The following is a 23,349-nucleotide window of genomic DNA, read 5'->3' on the forward strand; positions in this document are numbered from 1 at the left end:
CCGAGCTGTTTGTAAGGTTCCTTTTGTCTATACCCAAAAGCTCATCAGCTCTTATTGAGCCATAAAGTTTTCATTGGATCAATCTCTTTGATCCCAATTTGGCTTTGGGGTCTTGGCCTCCTTGTATCTTGAAGAGGGCTAAATACTGTTTCTGGGAAATTTTAATTTTGAGGCTGGCGGGAGGGGGGTTTCCTCTTGTGGGCTGCAAGCAAATTTGCGGCTTACTTGGATGAGATGAGGGATGTTATCTGGATTGATGAAGCTGATTACTGCCTGCTGGCGGCCTGCTGCCCAGCACCATGTTCGTACACCTGGAGACAATATTGGGCGTCAAGATGGACTTCTGTGGTATAAGGACATTGGTCAGCATGAAGCCGGGGAATTTTCAATGGCTGTTGTTCAAGCAAATCAATTGTTGGAGGATCAGAGTCAGTTGGAATCTGGTCCATTCAGCTCAACGGAGTCAGGTCCCCACGGCACATTTGTAGGGATATATGATGGCCACGGAGGCCCTGAAACTGCCCGTTATATCAATGAGCATTTATTTCATCACCTCCGAAGTATGTCTCCACATGTTCTTCTCTTTGTTCAACTGATTTTTGTAGTGTGTATGCTTTTCTTTCAATTTTTAACTTGGTTGATGTATCATAAAAGTACGAGTTTTTAAATTAGATCTAGTATGCTTGCGTCATTTTTTTGGTTGAGCTCATGCCTAATGTTGGCGTGGTGGGGTGGGGAGCGCGGAGGGTCAAACCCTCTTGTTGGTTACATAGACATGAAACCATTAGGTGTTCATTTTTACAAGTTTTGTGTGATTCTTTATCCTATTAGGTTTGGTAGAAGAGGAACGGATCCTTTGCCCAGTCTTTTGGTTTGATATTCTGTTGATGTTAATGGGACTGTTTAGCTTTGGCTTATGTTATTACCTTGGTATAGCTGAAATATTCTTATCTTTCTGTTGATTACCAACTAGTATATTTATATTATAAAAAAAATATACGTAAAATAATGTCGAGAGATATCACATAATTGTCTTGCATGTTTATTAGTTGTCAAGAAGGACATGGAGCTGAATAACGCTGCACTCTTTTACTCTCATTAAAGATGTAACAGTTCCATATACTTAGAGACAAGTGGCAATGATTCTATTTTATTCAAAGTAATAAAATAATTACCTATAGAGAAACTAAAACATGCATGCATTTACCTGTCATCTACACGTCAAATTTATTCAAAATCAATTTTTTGTTTACGGATATTTGTATGTCATTGTAGATGCCTCTCGGCATAATTATTATGATTGGGTACGATACTAGGAAAATTTGTTCTATCACTGGACTTATTTGTTTCCAGTACATCTCTAATCATATTTCAGCAATTTATCTAATTTCCTCTCAGTTTGTATATCATATATACTCATTGAAATCTAGTTGGGAAAAGCTTGCTATGAGGTATCACCCCATAGGTGGACTGTAATCATTTAGTCCATAGCGGCTGCTGGCCCAAGAGGGTCATAGCACAACTGATCAGATATCATCTCATGTCCAGTTTTCCTCTTATTATTCCTGGTCAGCTTCTGCTGCATAATTTATGATTACTAATTAGCTTTACATTGGTTCGTTGTGCATTTATCGTGGTTCGCTTCCAAACCTGGTAAATCAGAGTTATTTTCATTGAGCTGTAGTTTCTTGTTACTTTGCCTTTACTGCATTATAATTCCATTTTGTTGTATACTGTAGAACAATTTGCTTGCTCAGCAGCCTAGTTATATAGATCTGATCTCTTCTTAATGGACCATAATATAATTTATCTCTTTTCTTATTGAATACCAAGAATAATAAATGGCTTTGATTTTGCATTTTCCTATAATGTAGGGTTCTTCATTTCTGCTTCAGCTTTGGTTTGTATGTTACTTTGGTGGTGTCCAGTGCATGGGTTGAATTGTTGGTTAGAACACTTAATAGGTAGCTCACTGGATGCAAATAAATTTCATCTCATTTATGAGAGAATATCTCCAGTGCTAATAATATGGAATAGTAAGAATTTTGAATCCACTTGTCTTCTGTTTTGTCATCATTTCTCTCATCTGCTTCTCCTTTGGTTGCTGTATTTGTTTGTCTGTATGGAAATTACTTGCTGAATTATTAAGTTGGAATACTTTGCACATAGTGGACTAGAGTTGTGCAACCTGTATGTTGTATTTATTTTATCACACCTAGTAATTGGAGGTTTTCTTTGGACAGGATTTGCGTCAGAGCAACAGGGAATGTCTGCTGATGTGATTCGAAAAGCCTTTTTGGCAACAGAAGAGGGTTTTCTATCTGTGGTTACAAGGGCTTGGCCTGCAAAGCCACAGATTGCGGCAGTTGGGTCATGCTGTTTAGTTGGTGTGATTTGTGGTGGAGTTTTATATGTTGCCAATCTAGGAGATTCTCGTGCTGTTATGGGGAAATTGGTCAAGGCTACAGGAGAAGTTATTGCATTGCAGTTGTCAACAGAGCATAATGCACGTATTGCAGATATTAGGCAAGAACTGCAGTCATTACACCCTGATGACTCGCATATTGTGGTTCTAAAACATGGAGCTTGGCGTGTGAAGGGAATTATTCAGGTACTATTAAAATTTCATAACCTTACCTGCATTTTCCTCTGTTGATTGGCATCTTGATGTGGTTGTTGGGTTGGGTTGTAAAAGATAAGGTTGTTTTTATAGAGATTCTAAAATATTTCCTGTTCATCATGTCAATGCCTTCTAAACAGTTGCATAAAATTATTCCTGTTTTAAGACTTACTCTTTCTATGATTGTAAATGTAGAATCTAGTTTATGCACAATAATTGAATGATTTGTCTACCATATACTTTATTGGTTAATTAAAACCCCCATCTCATGTAAATATTGCAATGTTCATGCAAGAGTGAGGATATGTTGAAATTAACGATGTATAAGTGACAATAACTTTCATAGGTTTTATTAAAATCAAATTCAAAACATTGTGTTCATATATTTCCAAATTTCCACCTTAAAATATTTTGCATCTATTGTTCATTCCTGATTCAATTCTCTGCCTTCATTGATAAGGAAAAAGAAGCATATAAGTGTTTATATAAAAGTCAATTCCTGATTCAATGTTCTCTTGCCGGAAATATTATAGACTTTGAATTCATGTAGATATTTAAGCAAGGAGTCCAGTCCTTTCTTGTGAGTGCACTTAGACAATGCAAAATTTTTATTTAGAAAGCAGAACAATCATGGATATTGACTTTATTGATCCCGACCCTGCCAGCCCATAATGCCTATTGAATTAGGGTACTTTTTGGACCCTCTGATCTAATTTGATTGCTTTTGTTGTTCTCTATGTAATCGTGTCAATAGAAGCTATGCATTCTTGGCCACTGGATAATCTTGATTTTGTGTAATATAAAACTTTCGGATTCAGTCAATTGCGAGTGGTGTGTGAGCCCAGTATTATGTGAGGGTATGTTTTGATTTTGGTATCATGGATTTGATGAGTGATTATGACCATATCTTGTGTGCATCACAATTTTTCAATTTTATTTAGATATGGAGTTTCTTGAATTTTGGTCTTCGGGCTATAATAACCATATATATTTGTCTTTATAAATCCTTCGCTATATTTTTTGTCTTATTATTTTATTTCAGAAAGTTATTGAAGAAACATGTATTACTAGTTTCTGGTATTTGTACTGTGATATTTAATTTTTGAAGATCAAAAGCATAGTGTTAATTTGTTAACTTTGTATGTACTATGGGAAACTTGAAGTTTCTGGGAGGTGAAGATGAGGGGATGGGTTTTGTGGTTGGGAGAAATTTTCTACGCAGCTGATAATTAATAAGTTATAACAATTAAATAATGCCAATTATTAAATCATAAATGTAATCATTTGAATATCACGGTAGCTGAAAATTAAAATCCATTTCAAATGAGCTGAAGCCTGAAAGTACCAACTAGAGTCTACAAGTGATGAGAATCAAAATGGGAATGCCAAAAGAAATTATCTATAGCTGGATTTTGTTTGAGAAACAATGTTAAAAATCAGAGTCATCATCAACTAGGTATCTTGGATGGAACTGTATCCTCATCCTCCAATTTGAGCCCATTCAATCCCAATTGCATGCTCTAATTCGCAGCAACTTGTTGCGGCTTTTCAGACTTTGCATACCACCGTGTTGCCAGGCTCTTGCATATAACTCATTTGCCTTCCGATCAGTGAGATGCAAGGCATTATGTACAACAACAAACTTTTATGCTCTTGCAAAGGCAAGTCTATTATCCTTTGAGAGTTGATAAAGCTACATGTGCATTAGAGTCTCTTAGCAATGAAGGAACTATAAACCTACGAGAGAAGATGAATGGCAAGTTTGGCATGTGTCAAAGTGTATTTTCAGGCTTTGCATCCCACCATGTTGCTAGGCTCTTGCCTATACTCATTTCAATGAGATGCAAGGCATTATGTACAACAAGAAACTTTTGTGCTCTTGCAAAGGTAAGTCTATTATCCTTTGAGAGTGGATAAAGCTACATGTGCACTAGAGTCTCTTAGCAATGAAGGAACAATAAACCTATGAGAGAAGATGAATGGCAAGTTTGGCATGTGTCAAAGTGTATTTGTCAATCCTTGTGAAAATCTTGTAGAGATCTAGTTTTGTAAACTTAATTCACTCATATTTGATTAGAGAAGTTTCCTTTGGACTATACATATTGTTAAAGGCTTTCATGAGGCCAGTCCTCATCTCGTGGGCATCAATGGGAAGAAGTCTACCAAGTCTAGCCACATATTATGTAGGATTCAAATCATATGCAACCATGTGTAGAGGGTTGTTCAGCATCTTCCACTTTTTTGGATGATGGGATGAATATGCTTAGTGTGGAATTCTAGGGTGGGTTCTCCCTTATGAATTGTGGTCTTCAGTTGTGCAAGCATACTATCAATGCACTCTTAAATCTTTTCAAGACAAGGATTGTTAGATTGCCCAATTTGATGATCGTGAAAGTAGTTTGTTTAAAAGATGTGATGTATTTCACACTTGACCAAAAAGTATCACTAACAGTCTCCTAAACCCCTTGCTTGTGTCTTGCTTTTGATAGCTTCCATCTTTTCCATTCTTGTGTCATAGTCTTAAGTCATAATGGCTCTTTCAACTCAAGCATCCTTCAAAATACAATGAAATAGGAAGCAAATTGGTCTCAATTGAATTGAGGAATTCCTTCTTGCAAAGGTCTGAAACAATGGCAATGAGGAGTGGTGGGTTGCAAATGGACATTTGCATCTCCCTTGCATCCACCACCACCTGTTTGACCTAGTCTATATTTCCATGCATCTCACATGCATTACTTTTTGAGGATCCATATCCTCAATGGCCTCTTTCAAGGGTTGACACAAAAACTCAATATTCATGCATTTTCTTGAGCAATCAATTGTACTTAAGTTGTAAGATCAATCAATGTATGAAACTATAATGATGATGAGTGGGTTGTGTTAATTTCCATTAACCCATCCTTGATTATGTTGCAGCCACTGTGTTACACATCCAGCCTTCTTCTCCCCCACTAACAAGTTAACCTTGAGACAATCTTTTTCCAAGAGATTGGTGCTCAATCTAGTATCGCTAGGTCCAATATACCCACTACCAACTTTACTTACCTTGACAATACACTCTTTGTAATGAGGAGGTTGAACAATATGGAAATGAATCCCATTATTAAAGTAGAAATTGACCTTAACCTCGTGTGCATCATCCTTTGCATGCACATCGAAAATATTTTTAATTGGGTTTGGTGATGAACTTATGATCCTTTGTTTCCTCTTTGATTCCATTGCACTCACCTACCTCATGGTGTAGAAGAAACTATTGGTGGATTGATGTCCTCTTGAAATAATAATAATTTGATCATCTTGGCACTATTTTGTGTATTTAAAAAGTGTCTATTAACTCTTGTAATACTGCCTTTCTAGTCCTCTGGGTACAATTTCCAATGTTGGTTCCCACTTTAATTATTTCAATCTGCCTTGTTTGTGTTGAGCAATGTTGCAAACTGGTGCAAATAAGTTTTCTTGTTAAATGGGCATGGGACTGTTGCCGACAAATTGGAAGGTCAATCTGTTTGCTTTGCATTTCCAATCGAACTACTTATGCCATGGCTTGGGTTTGGCTGCCGTTAGCTTATTCCCCACATTTAATTGCCAAAGCATGGTCATAATGAACTCATCTTGACACTAAAAATAGTTACAATAGAAAACAACAAAAAACAACAATATGAATGTAACAATTAACAAACTTTTTAATACATAGCTTAAAAAAAACAACAGTCCTTGCATGTTACAAATAATAAAAAGCAACAGCTTTGCATGTTTGAACAAGTTAAAAAGGTAGGTATTAATGATTAAAGAAGTTAAAATTTGTAACTTGGAGGTTTAAAAAACTAAAAAGTGTGATTAAATGACGTATATGTAATCTTTTAATAGTAGCTTTGAAGCTTTGAAAACAAAACATGAAAGCATTAGTAGCTATGGGCAAGCATTTGACATTTCAAAACAAAACAAAGACGACAAATAACATAAAAAAATCGAAGACATTTTACATTCCTTCTTCCTTCTAATTTTTGTCTTCCCTGTCTTTTCTCCTTTCTCCTTTATTTTCCTTCACCTCGTCAATTTTCATTTTCTTGATCTCTCTTCTTGCTTGCAAAACCAGAAATGTGAAAATGCAAATGAAAACAAGAAACGATAGTGGATTGAATAATTTTTTCTTTTTAATATTTAGGGGCTGCTAGGGTCCCAGCAAGATTTTAGGAATTTAAAAAAATATTGAATTTTTTATTTTTATTTTCACTTCTTATGATCGTGATGTTGCAGGGAATGTCAAGATGTCCCCAAGATGTCACAAAGATGTCAGGGATGCCCAAGTCTACCCAAGGTATCTCTCAGGAGTTCCCCTTGCGGGAACATCCTAGGAGGCATTCCCCATGTAGACGGGTTGCCCTTGTTGTTTCAAAAACCAGGAAATGGGGTGGGGTGTAGATGTTCTGTCCCTATCCCTTGTTTCAAGGACGTCTCTTGTACCTAGAACATTATTATGGGACGTGTCTTGAGGAACATTGATGTGCCATGAATGGATGTGAATCATGTGATGTTAGCATTTTACAAAGATCGTAAGCATCATCTGGTTAGTTAGAGTTCAAGTGGAGCTCTCTTATTCAACCCAACTGCTGAACTAGAATTAAAAGATTTGAGGTTATTTTCTATTTTTTGAATACTTCTGTTTCTCTATTGTATTTCATTTCTTTATTGGCTTGGAGGAATATACTTAAGGTAAACCAACTAGAACAAAAAATGAACAGTGAATTTTCTTCAAGATATCAAAAGGTATACATGTTTATATCTCACTTAAATATATGACTCTAGTTGAAGAGGCTTCCTACATTAAAATCTGCATAAATAAATGAAGTATGACAATGTCTGGAAACTAAATATGGGAGTTGCCTTTGTGATGTGTACCCAGAGAAGAGAGTGGTATAGCAAGCCTAATATTATAGAAATCATTTCATATTGGGCTGTTTCCAAGTCAGATGGACTTAGGCAAGTGCATTCAAGCTTCTAAAAAAATGTTTTTACCCTCAATTCAAATGCCCCTAAAAAATGCACATCTTGGAGTTGTTTCTATGAGACTATGACTATTCTTTTACTTTAAAGTTGAATATGCTTTAAAAAACGTGTCTTGGAATTGTTTCTAACTTTCTACAACTATAAAATCCTCATATCTACATCTAAAAGTAAAAACCTTTCCTACAAGTTTATGAAAATAATGCCTTTCCCCTCAAGATGGATGTGCCTAAAAAACGTGCCATGGACTTGTTTCAACTTTCTATGATAAGAAAATCCTCATATTGACAACCTAAAAGTTAATCCCACATTGGATAGAAGGATTGGTTTGTGGCAACATGTATACTCAAATATACTATGACCTTATGCCAATGGGGGTGATGCCTTCGTGGAAGTGGCCCTCCTAGCAACATAATGGTTGAATGGTTGCAGATGAACATATTTTCTTGCACGGCCTTCACTCTCCTGTTTTGTGGCTTTAAATTAAAAAAAGAGAAACCTTTCCTAGAAGCTTTTAAAAAAATGCCTTTCCGCTCAAGTTTGACCTGCCTAAATCATGTGTGTCTTGGAGTAGTTTCTATGACTATAAATTCCTCATATCTACATTCTAAAACTTAGTCACACATTGGTTGGAAGGCTTTAGCTAAGGCATGTATGCTCCAATATACTATCATCCTTATGCCATTGGGGGTGATGCCACAATGTAAGTGGCCCTTCCTAGCAACATAATGGTTGATTGGTTGTGGATGAACACTTTGAGGTTAAACATAGAATGCATCTAAAATGTTACTATGAGGCTTCTACTATTGCTCTTTTCTTTCTAACTTGCTACTGCTGCTTGATAGCTTAAAGACTTTGTAAAATACTGAAATAGAAGTGCTTTTGGTTTTTGATTCCTTCAGCTGTCATTAACTAATGTGATCAGTGATCGCAACTACGAATCTTGAATACCATGCCATACTCTTTCCAAGTTTTCTAAATATTTAGCAATTAAATTTTTTGATTTCCTTAAAAAAATTTATATCATTTTCTGTATCCATTTTTTGGAGAATTATTTTTGGGTTTGATATGGAGGAATCAGCACTAGCAAGGAACCCATTTGCAAGGTCCTAATAATGCAGCCCCTATAACCTCTGGCCAGATGAGCCGTCCTTACTAATGAAGCGGTTGAAGCTGGGGATTTGAATTTGTGACCATTACCTGTATTTTTTAATGGCTTAACTGTCCGGTATACTCCTCGCGGTCTTTTTGGAGAATACTTTTCAAAGGAACGAGTTTTTCTATTTTTGATTGTACCCTTAATTTTCAAAATTTTCAAACAAAGGTATGGTGTTATTTTTTTTAAGTACGAACAAATTTCAGCTCAAAACAATCTTGTAAAAAGTGATTGTAGAAAGTATCCCATAGAGTTGAAGTTCAAATTAAGTTCATTAATGTGCTCAGTAGAATTGAAACTGTGGCAAATTACTATATTTAAAATGCTTCTATATTAGCATGATGATTGTTGTTCATAGTAATGTACTAATGTATTATCTGAATCATGTTCATTTGCCTTTATTTTTGTATTCTGATAACTTTATCTTTGTTGCGGCCTGTTTCATTAACTGGGGGTATTATTTTCCAGTATCAGAGAAACAGCTGTTGTAAGTTTCATATCCTGATGTACTTTATATCATTTAGTTTGTGAACTGAATCATTTTCTTCTATGGCATTTAAACTATTCTGTTTAGTTGTATAGGGCAACTGTTGTTCAATGAAGTTAAAATGAACAAATTCCAAGGTATAGTGCCTCATATGGAGGTATTTTGCTAATAGTGTTAACAAAATTTTCTTACCTTTAAATGCTGCCATTCCATATGTTTCTCAATCCATGTGGATGCCACTTGGATGGTTTCACTGTTTTCAGAACAGTTAAATGGCACACAAATAAATGCTGCAGGGAGAAGTTTTTTCTTTTTTTCTTTCTTTTTTGTTTCAAAGAAATTGGTCATTTTTGAGTAGTTTTTTCAGAATTTTTTTCAATGCCATATTTTTTGTTGATAGCTTTTACCTCATTGGATGGATTGTTATCCATTTATGTCTACTTTCTGTTTTTTTAGTATTAATTATCAGAACTACATGTTTGACCGTGCATTATCCTAACCCTGTATTGTTCTTTCTGATATATCAGGTTTCTAGATCCATTGGTGATGTATACCTGAAAAGGCCCGAATTTAACCGAGAACCTCTATATCAAAAATTTCGTCTACCTGAACCTCTTCGTGGGCCTGTGTTGTCTGCCGATCCTTCAATTTATGTCCATAAACTTCAACAACATGACCAGTTCGTAATATTTGCATCTGATGGGCTCTGGGAACACTTGACTAACCAGGAAGCTGTTGATATTGTTCACAATCATCCACATGGGGTAAGATTTCTGTCCTTTCATTCTTTCCTTTCTGAAGCAGGTGAAAATTAGTGACTTCCACAACCTAGATGGGCAAGCTTGAATGCAGGTCATCGGCAGGTTCAATTACATCTGCATTTGTCTCATTAGGTACCCAAGAAAATTCTCACTAAGAAAGGCCTTGCTTATCTGGCTACGAGGTGCTACATAATTATGCATTATAAATATCTGAAGTATCTGCCATAATTGCTTTTAATTAAAGAAACAATGCATTAAAATTCTAATGATTGCATGTTATATCTGAGGAGGTTGATTTTCTGAGATCATTGGAAGTTTCTTTGTAAAGCTTTTATTTGTAGGATTTTAGTGTAGTTATTGTCCAATTTGCCGAAGAAGAGATTTGACTGGATATGTATTAAATTCATTTGCTAAGATAGAATTGAAAACTTGAATGGAACACTGAGAAAGAAAACAGGCTAAGAAACATTTCCATTTGTGCTGCTTTAGTTTGAAAGCTTTCATATTATTGTGTTTACTTGCATTTGTATTTTTGGACCAAGTCACCTGAAATGGGAAAATCACATTGTGACAAAACTTGGAAGGCTATAGAAAAGTTCTTTTTTTCTAAAACATATAGATCTATGTTCTGGATAGCATTTTCTTAGGCTCATATGATATCCAGGATGTCCTGGAGACATGGATGGGGATGAGACATATTCTTATTGCTCCCCTCTCAGATTGGTAAATCAGGGGATGTCCCAGAGGTGTTGGACGTTTCTTAAGCTTCCTCCCTTAAGTTGACTGCAAGATGGGAATGTCTGTTGATGTCCCCCAACAGTCTTGGGGACATCCAGACATTCCTTACAGCTGCCGCAGTTAAAAACTATAAAGAATTACTTAAAATGCCTTATGTATCCAGGGTCTGCTAACTTATTATATTCAGAAATCTGTTAATTGAATATTGTTCTTAAGGTCCTCTGCACAATTCAGCTCTGATATATTTGTTCCTGCAATGATGTCTAAGCAAAGAGAATTGTTGGCTTGTCCCTGGCCTTTGTAATTTTTCAAAGCATTTTAACATATATTTGTAAAAACCATAAACTCCTAAGTCTATTAGGATTGTCTGATGTTCTATGTGGTCGGCAATTCCAATTGTCCTTATTTCCTATGGACATTGGCCTGGACTTTCTGCTACCTGACTCATACCACCAATACATAGTTCCAAATGTCGGTGAAATAATGGTGGTGAGTTACTAGCCATTTAACTTGGGGCCATTTTTAAAAAATTTTTGGTGCGATAAATTTCAAAAAATCGGCAGAACAGAAGCCAAAAAGGCAATATGCAAAAACCTGACGCGATAGAGGTGGTTTTTGACGTGCGACCTAGGGCATGGCAGTGACTTGAGACACTTGTTTTCGCAGGGATCAAAAAGAACAGAAGGCATTTTGTGACCTGCGAATTGCATTTACTTTGAAAATTTTGAAAGCCATTTGAAAATCTGAAGTTAAAAACAATTTTTATTTTGAAAATTGTTGGGTTTTTTATTGCAGACTCAGAGTGACTCCACATACACATGCAAAATATTAAAGCACAAGCAAAGCACATTAACAGTTTTATGTGCTTTGCTTGTGCTTTCAAATTTTGCATGCGTGGACTCGCTCTGAGTCTGCAATAAAAAATTCAAAACAATAAAAAATAAAAATTACCTTATTTAAATATTATGTTTGTCATGTTATTGGTGGCATGAAGGTCAAAACTTGAAACTAATTTGGTAGATGCAACACCCAAGCATTAACAACAAAAATATCTTATCTTATAGATAGCAGTTTTATATTTAGGAAGAAGTTACTTGTGCTTTTTTGAGAATATGCATGTATGTGCTTTTAAGAATATCTTAAGAAATTATATATTTTCAAATGTTTGATAAATCGGCCGAGTTATTGCCGATTTTTTCCCCTGTTTTAAATTTATTTGGGCCAAAAGAGTTATTGCCAAGTAAGAGTTTTTCAACTATGCACCAATAGATCTGATACTGCCTTGGATAGAGATCAGCACTTCATTGTTGATGAGATAATCTGGAAATGCATTCTTATAACATTAATTGTTGTTCTGCTGTATCTGAGCTTTGAACCTGGCTTCTATCTAGGTAGCTGCTTTATGCTTTCTGTGCTGTTAATATCCTTGATCACGTTAATTAAGAAGATAGGTCACATGAACCGTGTTTTCAACTTGGGTAGAACATGATGTTAGTTAATTAGCTCCAGTTCAAAGTGAGAATTATATTCTTAGCCTAAGCCACAACGTTCAAATTTGAGATTGAGTTCAGCAACGATAAAATTCATTTGAAGTTCGTCAAGGGCAAAAAAATTGAAAAAAAATTCGACATTAAATTTGCCTTTTGAAAAAAATATACATAAATGATAGATCTATTAAGTTGTCTAAATAGTTTAATAGTGCTAAATAAATTTGAAATTAAATTATATTACAAGATAAAATAGTCAAAATGTATTATCTATCTGTATAATGCTTCTGGATTTGATTGTGTGAGTTTTTTTGCATAAAAAAAACTCACACAATCAATGTATGACATTAATGTATTATCTACATAGTAGCTGGAAACTCCTTTGTCCCTCCCTGGGCACGCGTACCCCCTTATCCGTTCCCGTTTCTGAAATGGATACGTACCCGATACAGCCTGGATACATGTCGAATATTGTACCCACACATCATAAAAAAAACTCACACAATCAATGTATGACATTAATGTATTATCTACATAGTAGCTGGAAACTCCTTTGTCCCTCCCTGGGCACGCGTACCCCCTTATCCGTTCCCGTTTCTGAAATGGATACGTACCCGATACAGCCTGGATACATGTCGAATATTGTACCCACACATGCCCAAAAATTCTTGATTTCCAACCATGCTAGATAGTAGATACTATGCGATTTGATTTTTTTAAAAATTTGACGTAAATCTTCCTAAATTTAATTTTAAAAACTTCATTCATGCATTTAAAAAAAATAAAAATTGGTATTAACAAACCTACACCAAATGAGAAAGACAAATGAAATGTTTTTCTATTTCAGTGACCTATTTTTTGGGTTATCTTCCAACGCAACTCTACTATATTTGCATATTGTAAAATGTTATATCTACTCATCATTATTTATGTAGCAATTATGTGTCTATATTGCTTTTGAAGTAATGAAAATCTCCTCGAATAACTTAGAAAATTGTGTTAAATATATGTGTCTGTGTTTTTTATGAATGACGTATCCATATTGGGGATCTTAAAAAATGGCTGTATCCGTATCCGATACCATATCTGTGTCCATGCAACTTTGATTATCTACTAAAATAAATTAATATTAACCTGTTAATGGGCGTTCATGGGCTAATCCATCTCCGAAGCAGACATAAATAGTTGAATGGCAGAAACTAGACATGGGGTGGGTTAAACTCAATTTTAATGGGGCATCAAAAGGCAACCTTGGACCCTCTGGAGCAGGATGTGTTGCCAGGGATGAAAAGGGTAATATTTTGGCAATTGGAGCTCAAAAACTACTGTAGGGCACGAACAATGAAGTTGAAGCCAATGTGGCTCTATTGGCAATCAATATGGCTTGTAAAATGTCAATCCCACAAGTACACTTGGAAGGAGATTCGCAAATAGTGGGTAATGCCATCACCAAAGGTGAAGCTTAGAATTGGAAACTCAAGAAATTTATTAATATCATCAGGGAGATTTTTTTTTTTTTTAAATTTCAAAATATCCCATATTATTAGGGATGGAAATAAGGTGGGCCTTTATCAAAATGAGCGAGCAATTTTAATGAGGTCAATCATGAAATTTGGTGGCTTGATTTCCGTGATATTCGATTTGAAGGATTGGGGATACGATCAGTGATGTTGTGAGGGTACTCCACTTTAATCGCAGTTTTCAATACTTGTCAGCAAACGTGAGGGGCTTTAAATGAAGGCTGCTCAACGGTTTATTCCATCATAGTTTGTGGTGATGTTTGTAGAGGAAGTGGGTGGCGATGGAAGCAAGTTTTTCTTTGAGGACGGTGAAGGAGCAATTGGCGTTTATGGGGAAAACAATAGATGATCGACTAAGAAACATTTTCTCATTTGATGACCCCATGCTATTTCAAATGATACAGATGATCTTGGGGGATGAATACATGGTATCGGAATATTGATATCGTACCAATGTGGACATAGCTTCACTCTTCATGACGTGGTGCCTGAAGTTTGGGGACAAGGAGACCACAAGGTGGATAATGTTGGTGGTGGTGAAGAGTGAATGGTGTCTTGGTTTGGAAGGGTGTTTGGAGAAGGCGGTTTCTGGGGAGGGTTTCATTGCGCCCTTTGGTGAATGGGGACACTTCTCAGAGATTGCACCTCCCGAGCTTCCTTTCCTCATATGGAAGGTGGGGAGTGATAGAGAGGAGAGGAGGGAGGAGGTACACATTGGGTGGAAGTTTATCAAAACCTACATTGCTGACTGGGAGAAGGAGCAAGTGGAAATAGGCCAGGCACCAATGAGGAAGTGACTCAAATTAAATGCGAAGGACTATTGGGACTGGCAGGCAAGCAAGAGGGCATAGAGGAATTGAAAATGCATCATTTTTGAAATTTTTTTGACGGTATAGTATAAGTAGAATATGAATACGATGCTAGGAAATTCAAAATACAGATGTATATGATAGGGTGGGTGGGTCTCTAAGGGTTGATACTACAATTTTCTACAATTTTGTTCTCATTGTAAATGTCGATATTGGGTTTGCATCTCAGCTCAAGGCTGTACATGCAAGGCTTTTGTATGTATGGGTGTATGGGGGGTAGTAGGAACCAGAATGGTGGTGGTATTTACAGGGATAGATATATTTTTTGATAGGAAGTATGCAATTCGTTAATGTAAGTTTTTTTCCAAATATTAATACAAAACTATATCTTCAACCGTTTAAAAAAATTAACATTATATTAAATTTAAAACTAATATAAATAATAATATTACACTTGTTAAATCAAAATGTATTAAAAATAAAACAATATTATTAAATTTGAATGCGTCATAATATTTTAAAAAATTATAAGAAAGATTCAAAATTTTGATTATATTTTGTTAATATGTAACTGATATGTTTCGAGTCTTTCGACTATTTGTAGAGGACTTCATTTCCACAGGGCATGATGGACTTCATTTTCATCATCAGGCACAAATGAATGAATTCAGGGCATGGGTGAATGGATTCACGGCACAATGAAATTCATTTCCACAAGACTTCTCTCCTTCACTCTAGCTGCTCTCTTGGAAACTTCAACTGCTACCCTTGTTTATGGATACTGAATGGGTTCAGATCCTTCTCAAATGCAATGTGCAATGGATCTTTAGTCATTCTGAAGATGAAAAAAATAACCGAACCTTGTTCCATACGGATTATGGGAGAATTTATTAAATTTTATAGGAGTTCACCGAAGTTCTAACTCAAAGATCTGATAAACACTGGTTCTTACCTAAATATATTTTACACAATTTACAAATGATCTTTTGCACTCTTTTTAAAAATGTTTACATTGGGTCATAAACACAAGCCCACCACTCGTCATCTAATAAACACTGGTTTTTTAAATATCTGTCCCAAAAGATCTGGTAAACACTGGTTCTTACCTTGACTTGCACTTGGTTCATTAGCTGTAACTTATGTCCAATTTCCATCCGACTGATTATAGAGTGTACTTGTTGAATAAGTGAGAATTCTATGACAGATATATGTCCGAGTATCAGATAAAGCAAGCATCTTCTTCTTGGCAAATTATGATATGGTGTCTTGACTTACTGTTGAATGTTGTTTCTTCAGTGGCCTCAAGAGCTAAGAATGGAGGAAAGAGGTCAATTGATTGCAAAAATGGTGTACAGGAAGCATGGCTGACAAAATGGTGCTATTATGGGAGCTGTTACTGGAAATTTTGTTTAGAATGATCATCACATTTACAGTAAGATAAACAGACATTTTAGTAAAAGGAAGCAGCATTGAATGCAACACCAATACAAACTTTTGGAATTGATGCGTCAGCCAAGCTAAATTTGTGATTTGGCAAGAGTTAGACATAAATCATATTTGTATATGTGTAGACATGTATGTGATTCTTTTCAGATTTCTTAAGTGATTGAAACCTACATGGTGTGAATCCTGAAGACGGAACTTCCAAATCACAGAGAATATAATCATAGAATAACAATATCAAGCTCGCTACTCAATCAGTCATTGGTTCTAGGCTTCTAGCACTTTTAGGAGAACTTGTAAAGGTTTGAATTGAAAGGTTTGCTGATAATTAATTTACTTCTTTAATGCCTAATTTTTTAGGTTAAACTAAGTAGTTCTAAGTTAAGGTAAGATGATGAAAATGTTACCTGGAAGTTATGTTTCAGAAATTAAATTTTGCTGGTAAATAAAGATGGTTTTTAAAATTATTTTTAGGTGCAAAAATCAAGTCCACTGACAAAATGGAAGGACAGAAAAAAAATGCAATTAATTGCGAAATTAAAAGAAAGAATTGAAGAGCCCTGTGGTTTGTATCCAAAGCTTATTTAAAATCTGAAAGGAAAATTTGATGGTTCCGGTAGACAATTGCAGGAATGATTTAGTAATACTGAGAATGTTTTGTATTTTCTTTTATTTTCCTAGATATTTAAAGTATGTTTTACTTAGATCTCAAAAGGATCTGTTTGAAATGCATTTTAATCTGGTGATAAACAATTTTGATTTTGTTGACTGTAAGCTTCCACGATCTTAATGTTAAAAGAGAAAAGAACTCTGGACAAGTTGACATGAAAATTAGATAATCAATGTTGCAGACAACACTTACACACCATAGCTCTATATATTGACAAGCCAAGTCATAACGAGGAGGCAATCAATATATGTGTTGAATATTGCCAAATGTTATAGTTTGGGTTGTCTTATATATAAAGCACCTCTTCTGTGTAATGTTGTCATTCATCACGATGTCTTTAAATTCTATGATTCTAATAATCTGTATTCATTGTGATCGTTGAATGTGGAATAGAGTATATTAAGAAGTTATTTCCGGCTCTAAAATACCACAACACAACATTACTACGTGCCTCTATGGTTTCACAAGATGACATGGACATATGACTTAATTGGTGATATGGTAAGTGTTTTAACTTTTGACCACCTGTCAAGAAGTTATTTTCTAGCTCTAATGCAGTACAATACAACATTAGTAGGAGATAAAATAATGTACTTAACTATTCAAATTTACGACAAGATGTGTTTTTATTCTTAACTGATCAGACTTATTCATTCAGCAATGTAATAGAGTAGTAGTAAAACATGTGAACCTGGTTATGCTAAATACAGTAACACGAGCTGATGATCAAAATACTACCAGAAATGAAATAGGAAGAGTAGGGAGTGTGTTCCTGTTTTTTTGAGATTTGATACTGTTGGAGAGTTGCAGAAGGCTGACAAGTGTCTGGTGAAGGTTTTTAGGGCTCTGCAAAAGATTCTGAAACTTTGTTGGGCTCTCATGTCCAGAGGAAGGTCATGTCCATAGGGGTTGCTCGTGTCTGCAATAGTTTCCTATTTCTGGGCATCTGAATGACATGTAACTTTCAGGAGTTGTATGCCTTTTTTCTTTTAACACTTGTAATGTTTGCAAAGATTCCGTCATTGACCTGTTTGTAGAGAGATATATAACTTGCAGAATTTTGAGGTGAACAAAAAATGGGGAGATTTGATTTGGAGGCTGCCTTAGTAGTCCCTTAGGATATGGCATGTTTCAGCCATCAATTGGTTGTAGTAAAGTTGAGTGTGTGATCACTAAGTACAGTTGTTGTGGCATGTGCAATGGCTGCTAACTCAATCTTGGTAGGTTTGCTATTCCAAGTGTGGTGTGTGCACTGCAGTAGTAAAACAAGAAGTAAATCTGATTTATGCTAAGTACAATAACATGAGCTGATAATCAAAATACTGTTGGAAATGAAATAGGAAGAGTAAGGAGTGCAAACCTGTTTTTTGAGGTTTGATACTGCTGGACAGTTGCAGAAGGCTGACAAGAGTTGGTTGAAGATTCTGGAACTCTGTGAGGCTTGCATGTTCAGAGGGGGCACTTGTGTCTGCAATAGATGCTTGTTTTTGGGCCTCTGAAAGTCCTACAACTTGTAGGAGCTGCTTTATTTTTCTAAACACTTGTAGTGCTTGCAAAGATTTTGTCATTCACTTGCTTGTAGATAGATATGTGACCTGCAGAAGTTTAAGGGGAACAAAAAAATGATGAGATATTATTTGGAGACTGCCTTAGTCCCCTAGGATGACATGTTTTGGCCATCTAGTAGTAGTGGTGAAGTTGAGAGTGCAGGTGTTGTAGTGTGTGCAACCGCTGCAATTACAAAATCCTAGGAGGCTTGCTATTCCCAGTATGGTGTGTTAATGCAGTGGAGGAAATAAGGAGGTGGAGAACCACTGCATATGACAAGGTGCTTTTGAATGAAGGGTTGATCTCCAACAATGGCAGTGTTTGAAGAATGGAGATCTCTGCAACTTAGGATGGGAGATTTGGCATGGAAACCCAAGTATGCATATAAGAGAGTGCAATAATAGAAGCAGAGACTGCAAGATGGCTGTGGATCTTGGAGTAGATAGAGGGGGTAGGAATCTGCAGTAAGCTTCAACACGTTGGTGTAGTTGAAGGTACATTCAACAATGGAGTGGTCGAAGGTAGGGGTGAATCAGAAAAATTAGCGTCGACATCTTAAGACAATTTGAAGTGAGAGATTGGAAGAAGATTGTAAGAGAGATGAATAGAACTAAAATGTGGACCTAGACCTGTTTTTGTCATGGCTATTGGCAAGATAACTGTTGAGGGCCCTTACTAGGGCAAGTGCTTAGGGTTTTGGAGGGTGCAGGAATTCAAATTTGAATTGGATACTGGCATGGGCATGCTAGATCAGACACAGGGCCCAGAATTCGGTGATAGGCTGGTAACGATAGGATAAGTCTGATTTGGCTTGCAGGGTACACCAGTGGTGGGTTGTTAGGCTAGGAGACAGTCAAAATGAGCTCTAAACATGACTAGGGATGGTGGACACCAAAATGAGTGTAGAAACATAAAAGTGAAAAGTGCTGAGTATGTGATTTTTTTGACTCTACACTATATTCCCCTATGGGTTTGCAAGATGATATGGACATATGGCTGAATAGGTCTAGTACCTGACATGAAATGGCAAGTGTAGGATCACTTCTTAATGTGGGTTGAATGCTTAGACTTCTAGAAGAATTTCATATACTCTATCATTAGCTTGTCAAACTTACATCTTCAAAATAGCATGATACAATTATTAGAAGAATTAGAAATCTAAAAAGGCCACATTTGTCCAAGTGTCGCACATTGTGGGAAGTCTCTTTGGGACAGAATATGATGACTTTGCATTGATTGTTGTGTTGTACACAAGATTGTTGTCCAATAACAGGCTCTTTATCCTTGGATTGTGTAATGCCTTTGGTTGAACCTTTACTTATGTTCCTTTGTTGTGCTATTAGGCGTGTACTTGATCTAGATGGTGAGGCAATTTGCCATGTGTCCACAATGGGGTTGGCCTATGTTGGCACTTTGGTGGGATGAAAACCCCACTCTTAAAGTTGGTGGACACCATTCACCATTAGTTTGGGCTTTTGGCATAGTGGTTGCTTGGCTTGGTATTAGAGCCAAGGTCTTGAGGTCAAGCCTTGCAGAGCATGGTGGGCTTGTAATGCACTTGGTGGAACCTTGACGGACATTCCTCTGTTGTGTTGGTGGGCGTGTATTTGATCGAGATGGTGGGTCCAATTGCCACGTGTCCACAAGGGAGTTGGCTTGCGTTGGCATTGTGGTGGGATGAAAACCTCACTCTTGACATTGATGGATGCCTTTCAACATTAGTTCGAGCTTTTGTTCTAGTGGTTACCTCGCTTAGCTAAGTGACGATTACACCAAAAGCCTAGATTGTTAGTGAATTGTGCCCATCGGTGTTAAGGATGAGTTTTTCAACCCACCATAGCGCCAAGAGAGTGACCACCCCTTGTGGACACATGGCTGGCTTGCTAGCATGACAGGAATGTTTCCTGGGGTTCCAGCGCTGTGGGCTTTTTGTTCAGCAGGGCCATTTCAAGCCAACCATGCTCTGCAAGGCCCAACCTTGAGACCTTGGCTTTGATACCAAGCAAAGCAACCACTATACCAAAAGCCCAGACTAATGGTAAATGACATCCATTGGTGTTACAAGTGGGACTTTCGCCCCAACAAAGTGTCAACGCAAGCCAGCCCCCTTGTGGACATGTGGAAATTGGTCCCACCATTTGGATTGGGTACACACCCACTAGCATGATGGAGGAACGTTTGTTGGGGTTTGACTAGGGGCATTACAGTACATAGCTTGAAAAGCAAAATAGATTGAAGAATTGAATCATGACATGATTTTATCATGGTTTCAGGGTGATGTGTCTTCGACCCCCTGGGATGTGTCTCCTGTACCGGAGATGTCTCGGAATTGTGGAAATTAACAACATATGTGCTTCTGTTTTCATATCAGCCTAAATTAAGGCCTTCAAGGTTACATTGAACTTAATGGTGCATATCATTTTTGTTAAGTTTATCACTATTGTTTCTTTGACACCAAATGTATAGGGTGGAGTTGAGGGGTGGATCCCTTGCTACCATGCCCAAATTAAGGCCTTTGAGACCATGTGGACCTCATGGCACATGCCATTTTTCATAGTTTTATCTGTATGTTATCTTCAATATCAAATCCTCACTATTTCTAATCAAATTCTTCATTCTTCAGAGAACTAACAATGACGCTGGGAAATCTGACCAGTCTAAATGACGAGGGTTGTGCAGTTGAAGACAGGATATCGTCATTCTTGAATTCTTTTTTTTTTCTTTGTTCGTAGAAGCTCCTTATAGCAGTCAGTAGAAATAAACACAGTAACAGCTATTCTTCCAAGTCAAATATTCATCTTTTGTTCCAAGGTCAAACCATTTGACTTGCAATCATGTTATCTGTCTATTCAAAGTTTGACACAAGTTGAAATTGTTATTAAGACATAGGGGAACTTTGTTTATTTTTAAAAACCTTTATTGCTGCCCAGGCTGTGGGACCTCGCAGTGTTCTTGAGATGTTCAAGGAACTTTGAAGTCCCCAGGCTGTCCTGGGGATGTCAGGGTGCCCCTCAAATGTCCTCAATAGGGGGGATGTCCTGAAGATGTGGGACATCACTTGCTTCTGCAGGGCCTCCTGAAAATGTTCGCACCCAGTTTGTGGTGGTGGAGGGTTGCCAGGTGTTTCATTCCTGTCCTCTCATCCCCAAGACATCCCAGTTTCTGAAACATGGATTTTGCAGGGGGAGACATGTCCCTGTGGAACTATGGTTATTAGTTAATCTGCCACTGAACCTGACCCGTAATAAAATATTCATCTGCATGTGATCTGCTGGCATTGGTTGAAGAGTGGGGTGCAATTTCAAAATTGGTTGAAGAGAGAGCTTTCTCGTTTCTCCAGCTCACTATTAAGAAAGCGATAGTGTTCAAGAAGTTACATTTAGCAAAGTTGGTGTCATCAAGGAATTATAAGAGAGTGGGTAACAATAATGGCAAATCAGATCAAATGCTGATGGATTAAGGATATCTACTTGGCAATTGAAATTGATTATTTCTAAATGTACATAGCACACCTGCTTTTGTTAAACAAAAACCTCTCATGCTACTAACCATTTCATTTTCCTTGGACCAGTTTTTCTTTCAGTCAAGCAGTGTAGCAGAAAACTTTCAATAATTAGAAATGTGAGAATAAAATCTGGTGAGGTTGCTTTAGACATCTAAATAGAAACTTTATTGGGAATGGCATTCTATGAGCTCAATGCTACTTTTACTGATGAGTTCTAAACGATACATTCCTTATGTAATTAAAAAATTGGACTAACCTCCTGAAAGTTTGGAGTGCAAGGCACACATGCTACATGAGAAAATGAGGAGAGGAGGAAAATGCCCTAATGAGGTCTCCTGTGAGCATGGGCATTAGTCCTTATTGTTCTTAGTTGCTGTTAACAAAATATAATCTAAATAATTTCATAATGGATCAAATATATATGTTTGTGCACATCTTGAATATTTGTTTTTTAGATGTAATGTACATGGTGTTTTATATGAAGCATTTGATGTCTTGGAGCTGCACTGGTTCTTTTTATTGTTGGAATACTCATTGAGATGGGTTTGAGGTATTAATATCTTGGCCGTTCTTGTATTTGACAATTGTTATACTTCTAATGGAAATGATTGATTGGTATTCTAAATTTAAAGGGGATATTGTGCAGGGAAGTGCAAGAAGGCTTGTTAAAGCTGCTCTCCAAGAGGCAGCAAAAAAGCGAGAGATGCGATATTCAGACCTCAAAAAGATTGATCGTGGTGTTAGGCGTCATTTTCATGATGATATTACTGTTATCGTTGTCTTTCTCGACCATTATTTGATCAGCAAATATTCAAGTCATGGCCCTACGGTATCTATTAGAGGGGGCGGGTTCACTGTACCTTCAAATTCGCTTGCCCCCGATAGCATAAATTTAGAGCATGTTGGTTAATACTCTGCCAAATATTGTTGTTATCGTGTGTTGTGTCAAGCCATAGTCCTGTTGTATCAAGAAAAGAGCCTGACTGCACTATCAAAAGTAAAACTAACCTTCAGTGGCAGAATTCAGACTGCAATGGCTAGATGAACAATTTAATTTTGTTTTACAAAAAATATTTAGTAAAATTCTTTTTGTACACTGTAACATGGTACTCTCAAATGATTGGCTGTTCTTCATTTGATGAAACACCATCAATCAGTTGTTGTCAGACTAAGAAAGCTCCTAATCCTCAATCCTTTTGTTTCATGGATTCTTTGTTATTGACCATGCTTTGTAAGATTTCTTTTGCTGGAGAAAGTGGATGGGTATTTCAACTGTTGGGATCTCTACTAAATGTCAGGCTCCTATATTATGGTCTTCTGGTCTCCTTGTGGAATTTATGACCTGGCTGCTTTATGTATCTCCTCGATAATGCATTTGTCAATTCAGTGAAGATGCTGGAACTTAAAACAAATTGGGCCCATATTAACATCTTCAATTTGTAGCAAGGGTGAGCAAGTATCTTCATTTCAGATTTCCAGTAAGTTCTATTGCTAGGCACTGTCATATATTGGCTTTGCAGGAGATCTTGTATTGGGCTTGAACTTCTTTAAGAACTTGAGCAATCTAAGGAGAATTGACTAAACCAGGTAAATTCCATGCC

At 36.7% G+C, this 23,349-nt stretch overlaps 1 protein-coding gene across 1 annotated transcript in view; it reads left to right on the forward strand.

Moving 5' to 3' along the window:
* LOC131071594 (probable protein phosphatase 2C 60) overlaps positions 1-23,349 on the forward strand; it is a 24,093-nt gene extending 744 nt beyond the window's left edge. Inside the window, exons 1-4 of the mRNA XM_058007498.2 lie at positions 1-560; positions 2,244-2,611; positions 9,795-10,031; positions 22,395-23,349. The exon at positions 1-560 is cut by the window's left edge and continues 744 nt beyond it. Of these exons, the coding sequence (XP_057863481.1) occupies positions 242-560; positions 2,244-2,611; positions 9,795-10,031; positions 22,395-22,658 (1,188 nt within the window). The 5' untranslated portion in view covers positions 1-241 and the 3' untranslated portion in view covers positions 22,659-23,349. The remainder of the gene's footprint in view (positions 561-2,243; positions 2,612-9,794; positions 10,032-22,394) is intronic.

The sequence above is a fragment of the Cryptomeria japonica genome, chromosome 11, assembly GCF_030272615.1.
Source record: "Cryptomeria japonica chromosome 11, Sugi_1.0, whole genome shotgun sequence".
Lineage (NCBI taxonomy): Eukaryota > Viridiplantae > Streptophyta > Pinopsida > Cupressales > Cupressaceae > Cryptomeria > Cryptomeria japonica.